This window comes from Lupinus angustifolius, chromosome LG17 (assembly GCF_001865875.1).
Source record: "Lupinus angustifolius cultivar Tanjil chromosome LG17, LupAngTanjil_v1.0, whole genome shotgun sequence".
Classification (NCBI taxonomy): domain Eukaryota; kingdom Viridiplantae; phylum Streptophyta; class Magnoliopsida; order Fabales; family Fabaceae; genus Lupinus; species Lupinus angustifolius.
This window is the reverse complement of record NC_032025.1, coordinates 12,486,224-12,495,694: the sequence shown is the minus strand read 5'-3', so window position 1 is coordinate 12,495,694 and position 9,471 is coordinate 12,486,224. Positions and strand designations below refer to the sequence as shown.

General features: G+C 34.7%; 2 protein-coding genes across 5 annotated transcripts; both read right to left on the bottom strand.

The window, feature by feature from the left end:
* LOC109330894 (binding partner of ACD11 1-like) lies at nucleotides 1–2,209 on the bottom strand. Its single transcript, XM_019565163.1, has 4 exons — nucleotides 2,007–2,209; nucleotides 1,830–1,905; nucleotides 1,519–1,602; nucleotides 1–833 (listed from the first exon to the last, which is right to left on the bottom strand). Exons 1-4 carry the CDS (start codon nucleotides 2,207–2,209, stop codon nucleotides 261–263), a joined length of 936 nt encoding a protein of 311 aa, XP_019420708.1. The 3' UTR covers nucleotides 1–260.
* Nucleotides 5,242–9,143, bottom strand: LOC109330467 (binding partner of ACD11 1-like). 4 transcript variants are annotated; one of them, XM_019564651.1, is made up of 6 exons: nucleotides 9,019–9,143; nucleotides 7,783–7,866; nucleotides 7,248–7,351; nucleotides 7,071–7,146; nucleotides 6,760–6,843; nucleotides 5,242–6,074 (listed from the first exon to the last, which is right to left on the bottom strand). In XM_019564651.1, the coding sequence occupies exons 1-6, from the start codon at nucleotides 9,022–9,024 to the stop codon at nucleotides 5,502–5,504; spliced, it is 927 nt and encodes a 308-aa protein (XP_019420196.1). In that variant the 5' UTR covers nucleotides 9,025–9,143; the 3' UTR covers nucleotides 5,242–5,501. The 4 variants fall into 4 exon arrangements, with proteins under 4 accessions (XP_019420196.1, XP_019420197.1, XP_019420195.1 ...); XM_019564652.1 differs by having other exon boundaries at nucleotides 9,023–9,129; XM_019564650.1 differs by lacking the exon at nucleotides 9,019–9,143 and adding an exon at nucleotides 8,604–8,636.

Genomic DNA, 9,471 nt, shown 5'->3' with positions numbered 1-9,471 from the left:
TATAGGGTGAAGTGAATGATTTAAAAACTAAAAAATAGTAAGATAATATACAAATAACAATCTTTTTTAAAGAATGTTTGCTATATTTAAGAATCACATGTGTCTAACAAATCTTAACATCACTATAACAATCAACAAGAATTGTCATTGTAGTGTTGTACAACAAACCTGCACAGCAACCGAAGACCGAAAATAACTATGCTAACTAAATCAATCCAACTATGCTGATGACGATGTAAGGCATTGTGAGTCAGTTCATGTTATATGATTTCCAGCTTCTTATCATCACCTGAGTTGACAGGAACTACTGCAGGGCCAACATCCAAAGACTCGAAGTGTACTCGTGCAAAATCATCAATGGTCCCTTTCCTTTCGTTGTAAATGATCTCTTTCTTTTCCAATTCGGCTTGTTCAACCTTCTCCTTGGTCTTCATGCTGACATCCCCAGCTGCCTTTGCTATAGCACTAAAGGCACTTGACATCCATGAAGCTCCGGTTAATACGTAAGGGTTGCTCATGATAGCAGATCCGGCAATACTTGCCTTTTGCTCAGCAATAGCAATAGCAGACTTTGTCTTTTCAGAAACTAGAAACTTTTCATCCATCTCTCTCACCTTTTCATTGACAATAGCCGTTCCAATGCTTAGTTTATCACTTAAACCAATTTTCCGATCAATGGAAGCGACTGTGGAAGAAGCATTTAAGCTCAAGTGATGGCGTTCATCGAAGGTTTTTGCCTTGTTGACTGCATCCTTTCCTAAAATGAAACCCTTGGCAAGCATGGTACTCATTACATCTTCAGCCTTCTGAACTGCAGCAGCAGTTTGGTTTGTCTATTGAGAAAAGCATAGGACATCAGAAACACCACAGATACTTAGAATTTGATAGTGAAAAGTTAGAATTTCTAACCCGGGGGGAGGGAAGAATTTGTATACACACTCAAAGATTGTGCATTTAGCTCTAACTAAAGATCTAAAAGTCTCCCTCAAATTTGCCCAGTCAAAGTATGCAGTATATTTATTTGACTTGTGCAGCAGATAAAACATTGGCAAAGTAGCCATTTAGTTATTAATCTAACTTCATACAAAATTATTTTAACAGGGCATAGTTAGATCCGCTATGACACAAGTGGACATTTGGTGTCTAACAAGATTTAGCACCGTAATCTTCAGGCAAGAGTTGGTTTTTACAAAAGCAGAGTAAATCTAGAATTTTTTTACAAAGTTCAAAGGTACTAAGGATCATATAAATAGACACAATAAAGAAATACTGAAGCAATATATTTCAAAACATGAAAGTAGGATTCAGTCAAGAATAACAATTTAATGCTCATATATAAAACACATCGGTATTTTGTGGTAGTTCGACAGTGATATTTTGGGCACATAACACAGATATGTTCTGAAAAGTGTATTTGTAGTTAGACATTGAACTACATAGACATGTACTACTATAGCAGCTCAACTGTTCAGGAAGACCAAAATTCTGCAGAATTAAAATTAAACATCAAGTGCTTACTGGACTTATTGGAATAGCTTCAGGAGGCAGCTGGTAGTTTTCCTCCAGCACGATGGTGACATATAGATCACCTATCTTGGAACCCTATGTCAGAAGTTTAAGAATAAGTACATTTTTTTATAGGCTTAAAAATAAATACATCATCCAGGAAAAAAAGAAAACCAACTAAGATTATATGTTTCTTTTTGTCTTATTTTTTATCATTTTTAGTGATTGGATAGAAAGGATTAATAGGATACATGGTGCAGCACACTCATATTTTGAAATGTACTTCACGTTTTGAAGACAAAAATATTTTCATATAAATATACCGTCAAGAGAACTGCTGTTTCCGCTCCCTGTGAATCCTTGAAGGTAACATAAGCAATCTGTGTGCGATCGGTTTCCCTGCAGAATTACCACCAAAGACGAGGGTGATATTTAGTTTAGAAGTTAAAACAATAAAAATCGTAAGTGAGTAAACATAAGAACATTATAAGCACTCTGACCTGTGCATCTCAATATATTGAATATCACCAGAGAATGAAAAGAACTCTCCAATATCCTGTGGCAAAGGGATTCCTACAGAAACAAGGTGTAGACTACACAGAAGTGTTTGCTCCAGTAGCAAGGATTGAAACCATAAGATTGGTTGTGGCAATTGCTTGTGCCAGGGAGTGGAAACTATTTCAATTAGATGTGAAGTCTGCATTCCTTCATGGTCCTCTGATGGAAGAGGTATATGTTCAACAACCACCTGGCTTTGTGACAAAAGGAAAAGAACAACATGTATACAAGTTGAACAAGGCATTGTATGGATTGAAACAAGCACCAAGAGCATGGAACAAGAGAATTGATGCATTCTTGTTCCAGCTAAGGTTCCTGAAATGCAAGGTAGAGCATGGAGTGTATGTCAGGGAAGATAAAGATGGAGAAATCTTGATCATTTGCTTATATGTGGATGATCTACTTGTTACTGGTTCAAGCACAGAAAGAATAGAGGAATTCAAGAAGGTCATGAATGCTGAATTCGAGATGACAGATCTAGGAAGGTTGAGCTACTTTCTAGGAATGGAATTTGCCTATACTAAGTCAGGGATGGTGATGCATCAAACCAAATATGCTAAAGAGATACTAAAAAGATTTAACATGGACTCTTGCAACTCAGCAAACAGTCCAGTTGAAGTCAATCTGAAACTGACATTGGATGAAAATGAAGAATCAGTGGAGGAAACCAACTTCAAACAAATAATAGGATCTCTAAGATACTTGTGCAATAGCAGGCCTGATTTAGCCTTTGGTGTTGGATTAGTAAGTAGATTCATGAGCAAGCCAAAGGGAACTCATTTGCTTGCTGCAAAGAGGGTGTTGAGATATGTCAAAGACACCAAAGATCATGGAATCTTCTTCCCATTTGGTACAAAGGAATCAGAACCAGAACTTCAGCTTGTTGGATATGCAGATTCTGATTTTGGAGGAGACTTGGTGGAGAGGAAGAGCACCTCTGGTTATCTGTTTTTAATCAATGAAGCACCTATCTCATGGTGTTCATCAAAGTAGAAAGTAATTGCCCTCTCATCATATGAAGCAGAGTACATCTCAGGGTGTTTTGCAGCGTGCCAACTGGTTTGGCTTGAACAACTAATTGCAGAGTTGAAAACTAGAATCTCAATAAACTTTAACTTTTGATGCTCTAACCTATTTCTTTTATTTGAGTGAATATGCTCAAAGACACTCCAATTTCGTTCACAACCAGAAGCACTACATGTTTGACTTAAAATACGGATCGTCAATTGTTGCAAATTTGGTGCACCACATCCATATGATTCTCACCATTGATCTAAAATAACAAATGTAATGAAGTTAATACATATACTCATATTCATAATATATTGAAGTAGAATTATAGAATATAAATAAAGTATAAACTATCAATCACTGTTGAGATAAAATAGTTTTAATTCAAGTTGTAATTGATTAGGATTGTTTTTGTTGTTGGTAGTTGAAACTTGCCATTTTGGGAAATCTGTTTGAATTTCTGTTATGGCAGGTTTACTATATAAGGAAAGTTTCAATTTGCTTTTGAATGAGATTGATGAATATTCATTGTTAGAATTCTCTTCTTCCTAACTCTAATCCTCTCATCTTCTGAATCTTCTTTCTTTTCTTCTGGTTTTGGTGTTGAGTAACAACCCAAACAACCCAACAATCACTAATTTTACCCGGCCTCACTGTAGTTCTTTCACGAATAACAACTTGTCGTTCAAAATCTAATTCAGAATCTTTAAATATTCGCATCTCGCTTGTCAATTTAGTATTCAAATTAGGATCTTCATAAGAACACCTTTCAATGACATCCAAAAGGCAATATATTGTGGATTTATGTTTTTCAAATTCTACGAAATTAAATCGGCAAGCTGGATTTAACCAATAGTTCGCAACATGAAGATTCTGACGAAGTTGAGAATCTCAGCGACTGTCTATGATGTTCAAGTAAGGTTCCACTTTCTTCTTATTTCTTTGGAACCTTTTCACCATATCTTCTCTAGCTTTATAAAAATCTTGGTAAAGAAAACCCATGGCGGGTTTATCTTCACTATCAACAAGACGTAACAAACACACTAGTGGCTCAGTTAGTTTCACAATATCAACAAATTTCTTCAAAAACCCAAAATCTAGGAAATAACCTATCATCTATATGACTATAACAATTGGAAATTGAAAAAAAACTTATTAGTATTGTATTACTATATTACTGATATTGCTAATTGTTATTACTTATCAAAATTGCCATCATTGGAATAAATTAAGATCATGAAAATATCATTGTTACAACCAATAAAGAATGCACATAATGACATGAACTTGGAGTAGAATTAGTTGGATACCATAAAAGTTAAAACACCGCCACTTTTATGTATAGGTTTTAAGCTATAATAATTGAATTTCAATATGTTTTAAGATCAAACAGTGATAGAGGTAGATAATTGAATATAAGATAATTGAAGATAAAATATGTTTAACGACATACACATGGTAACAGAGGCGGTATATATTTAAATAATAAGATAATTGTTGTGGGCAATACACTTAAAACATAGGCTCAATAAAAGGCTAATGAAGTGACAATCATAAGTCCAAAATACTTACACTCCCGACATATTATAGATGGGAAGCTCTTTTGCATGTTGATGACAACAAAAATGAAAATAGGCAATTCCTAATTAGTCACTAGTATGACACTATTCAATAATTCTAAAATTAGGTTAGTTGTTATAGCACAAAATGTTGTTTTGAGCTTTTTTTTCTTTCAAAAATACACCTCACAAAACGACGTCATTTTGAGGTTTGTGATTTTTTTTTTTAAAAAGTTGACTCGCCGGTTCAACCAAGAACCGACCGAGTCACCGATTTTTATGTAATCTGCCTGAGTAAGACTGGTTCTTCCCGGTTCCTGTGCATAAACGATCTGATACATGGCTCGGACCGGTTTTAAGGCCGGTTCCCAGTCCAACCGGCCGGTCCGAGCCGGTTTTCACAACTATGACCGTGATCAAATTTGTATTGAAGGGGAAAGCTGGAGTTATATAGCCTATCCTTTTTTTCACAGTAAAGGAAAAATGAAAACAGTAAAACATAGATCAGAGTTAGGTATCTGTCATTGTAAATTGCTCCTGATGACACTGGGTTCTGCAAAACTAAATATACTGATGATAACATGGGCATTAAAAATAACATAGGACCTATAGGGTGAAGTGAATGATTTAAAAACTAAAAAATAGTAAGATAATATACAAATAACAATCTTTTTTAAAGAATGTTTGCTATATTTAAGAATCACATGTGTCTAACAAATCTTAACATCACTATAACAATCAACAAGAATTGTCATTGTAGTGTTGTACAACAAACCTGCACAGCAACCGAAGACCGAAAATAACTATGCTAACTAAATCAATCCAACTATGCTGATGACGATGTAAGGCATTGTGAGTCAGTTCATGTTATATGATTTCCAGCTTCTTATCATCACCTGAGTTGACAGGAACTACTGCAGGGCCAACATCCAAAGACTCGAAGTGTACTCGTGCAAAATCATCAATGGTCCCTTTCCTTTCGTTGTAAATGATCTCTTTCTTTTCCAATTCGGCTTGTTCAACCTTCTCCTTGGTCTTCATGCTGACATCCCCAGCTGCCTTTGCTATAGCACTAAAGGCACTTGACATCCATGAAGCTCCGGTTAATACGTAAGGGTTGCTCATGATAGCAGATCCGGCAATACTTGCCTTTTGCTCAGCAATAGCAATAGCAGACTTTGTCTTTTCAGAAACTAGAAACTTTTCATCCATCTCTCTCACCTTTTCATTGACAATAGCCGTTCCAATGCTTAGTTTATCACTTAAACCAATTTTCCGATCAATGGAAGCGACTGTGGAAGAAGCATTTAAGCTCAAGTGATGGCGTTCATCGAAGGTTTTTGCCTTGTTGACTGCATCCTTTCCTAAAATGAAACCCTTGGCAAGCATGGTACTCATTACATCTTCAGCCTTCTGAACTGCAGCAGCAGTTTGGTTTGTCTATTGAGAAAAGCATAGGACATCAGAAACACCACAGATACTTAGAATTTGATAGTGAAAAGTTAGAATTTCTAACCCGGGGGGAGGGAAGAATTTGTATACACACTCAAAGATTGTGCATTTAGCTCTAACTAAAGATCTAAAAGTCTCCCTCAAATTTGCCCAGTCAAAGTATGCAGTATATTTATTTGACTTGTGCAGCAGATAAAACATTGGCAAAGTAGCCATTTAGTTATTAATCTAACTTCATACAAAATTATTTTAACAGGGCATAGTTAGATCCGCTATGACACAAGTGGACATTTGGTGTCTAACAAGATTTAGCACCGTAATCTTCAGGCAAGAGTTGGTTTTTACAAAAGCAGAGTAAATCTAGAATTTTTTTACAAAGTTCAAAGGTACTAAGGATCATATAAATAGACACAATAAAGAAATACTGAAGCAATATATTTCAAAACATGAAAGTAGGATTCAGTCAAGAATAACAATTTAATGCTCATATATAAAACACATCGGTATTTTGTGGTAGTTCGACAGTGATATTTTGGGCACATAACACAGATATGTTCTGAAAAGTGTATTTGTAGTTAGACATTGAACTACATAGACATGTACTACTATAGCAGCTCAACTGTTCAGGAAGACCAAAATTCTGCAGAATTAAAATTAAACATCAAGTGCTTACTGGACTTATTGGAATAGCTTCAGGAGGCAGCTGGTAGTTTTCCTCCAGCACGATGGTGACATATAGATCACCTATCTTGGAACCCTATGTCAGAAGTTTAAGAATAAGTACATTTTTTTATAGGCTTAAAAATAAATACATCATCCAGGAAAAAAAGAAAACCAACTAAGATTATATGTTTCTTTTTGTCTTATTTTTTATCATTTTTAGTGATTGGATAGAAAGGATTAATAGGATACATGGTGCAGCACACTCATATTTTGAAATGTACTTCACGTTTTGAAGACAAAAATATTTTCATATAAATATACCGTCAAGAGAACTGCTGTTTCCGCTCCCTGTGAATCCTTGAAGGTAACATAAGCAATCTGTGTGCGATCGGTTTCCCTGCAGAATTACCACCAAAGACGAGGGTGATATTTAGTTTAGAAGTTAAAACAATAAAAATCGTAAGTGAGTAAACATAAGAACATTATAAGCACTCTGACCTGTGCATCTCAATATATTGAATATCACCAGAGAATGAAAAGAACTCTCCAATATCCTTTTTGGGAGTAGCTAGTGATATGTTTGTAACCTTAACTGTTCTTATCTGTAATAAGTCAAAAGGGAATGAATGTGGAAATTACTTCATCATGTGATAACAAGAAATCTTATAATCTACTAACGAAAATGGCACAACCGAAACAACAGAAAAAAGGAAATTAGGACACAGATAAGAATTGTTTTGAAGGATTAACCTATAGTAACAAAGATTGTAGTTTACCAGCAAAACAATTCACAAACAAAACCAAAATAGTCTTCAACTTCATGTCATTTTCAGTTCCCGGTATATGTATGCATTTAGAATTTATAATAACTGTATGTAACTCAAATGCTGGCACAGATTTAACAGCTTAAAGGCCTTTAAATTCATATTTCTTGACCAGGAATCCACACAAAAAACACAATGCTGATTCGCGGAACATGTATTCTACAATTATAATGCAAGCAAACGGTACAACGTAAAAATTTCCTCCTCACATCTGAAATATGAATACTCCAATTTGATGTAGGTTTAGAGTGGGAAATCGCTTCAACTCTTTCGTCAAGATGGTCCATTGGGGCCTGCACATAAAATGTTAAAATAATGTATTTCAAGGATGATATTCTATAAAGTAAGGATCATAAGAAGCACTAACATGTGCAAAACAAGAAAAAGTACAACCAGCTATTCAAACCAAAATAAAGATTTTTTTTTTTTACTTCCTCTGAAAAAGTTATAAAGATCAATGTGATAGAGTGTGGCATGAGGATACATCATCATAAATCCATCTAATGCAATATTGCAGACTATATCACATGATGCAGCTGCAATATTGCGGTTGCGGTGACTGCCGCAACCGCAGTTGCAGTGTGACACTGAATCACAATGATGCGGCTGCATTTGGCCGCAACACAACTACATCCGACAAATTTCGGCTGCATAGGACCACATCGAATTCAAAAATAGCTTTTTGATCATAAAATAATTTACACCGCAACAGTAGCAATCCGCATCACAATGACTGCAACGACCGCAATCACAATAATCACAACCATGACCACAATTTATAACCATGTTCAATGACTTAACAATAATTAGTGGGCATAGCCAAAATAACAAAACAACGCCTTAATGAATCAATTCAACTAGGAAAAAAAACTAACCATGTGTAACCAATAAGTGAATCACATAATAACAGCAGATGTAGAAGCAACACTAATTATTTAGTCTCTTTTTCAGGGATGTGGGAAATTAGTATTTCCTTTACATCTAAAAGGTCATGGACATGGTTGAAACATTATAGATCCAAAACACTTACTTCTTCAATAAGAGTCATTGTAATGTAACCACTACATCTAAACCACACTTCACTTATATGGTTATATTACAAATCTAGTTCTTACTTCTGATACGAAGGTTCAGTGCACCAGACTTTCACCTGGTAATTATTAGAGAGTATATGTGTAGTCTTATCCCGCAAGTGGAAATACTATTTACAGGATTTAAAGTCATGACCGCTTGGCCATTAAGCAGTAACCTCATATAAAACAAACAACATTTTGGATTTCCCTTTCTCTTATTTATTTGATTTTCCATGTTCCCATGAAAGAATTATCAAATAACATAATGAGAGATAAATAAACAAAGAAAAAGAAAGAGATAGGATCTGAATTGAATAACATAAAATGGGGAAAATGTGATAAGCAAAAGAGAAAAGGAAGATTGAAACTCACCGACATTTTGGATGATACAATGGCTGAGGGAGCGATTGGGAGAGGGAGAAGAGAAGTAACTTTGAACGGAGAAAAATGACAAGGGGTAGCTCTGTAATTACACAAATGAAAAATGTAATTATTGGTCTAATAAAACAAAGTTGCTCTGGGTTTACGCGTAAGTATTTGTTGAATCTGGTGTGTGATGCAGAATCATCAGATTTTGTATTACTTTTAACTAAAAAGTCAATTCTACTTTTAGTTAATCCATGAATTATACACTCAAGCGTTGAAAGTGTTCAAACTCTTATGCTACATGTATATTAATTCATAATATATAGAGTGTAATAAGTATAATATATATATATATGTGCAACCACATTAAAAATTTACATATACACAATATATTATTTATCATTTTACCTTTTTATAATAATTAAATATAAACGGTGAATGGTTTAATACTATTATATA

Excerpts from the sequence above, each read along its gene's own strand:
- LOC109330894 (XM_019565163.1), bottom strand. The coding sequence starts at position 2,209 with ATGCAGACTTCACATCTAATTGAAATAGTTTCCACTCCCTGGCACAAG. Across the intron at positions 1,906-2,006 it reads CAATATATTGAGATGCACAG|GGAAACCGATCGCACACAGA; the intron begins GTCAGAGTGCTT and ends GTAATTCTGCAG. Across the intron at positions 1,603-1,829 it reads AAACAGCAGTTCTCTTGACG|GGTTCCAAGATAGGTGATCT; the intron begins GTATATTTATAT and ends CTTCTGACATAG.
- LOC109330467 (XM_019564650.1), bottom strand. Across the intron at positions 7,147-7,247 it reads CAATATATTGAGATGCACAG|GGAAACCGATCGCACACAGA; the intron begins GTCAGAGTGCTT and ends GTAATTCTGCAG. Across the intron at positions 6,844-7,070 it reads AAACAGCAGTTCTCTTGACG|GGTTCCAAGATAGGTGATCT; the intron begins GTATATTTATAT and ends CTTCTGACATAG.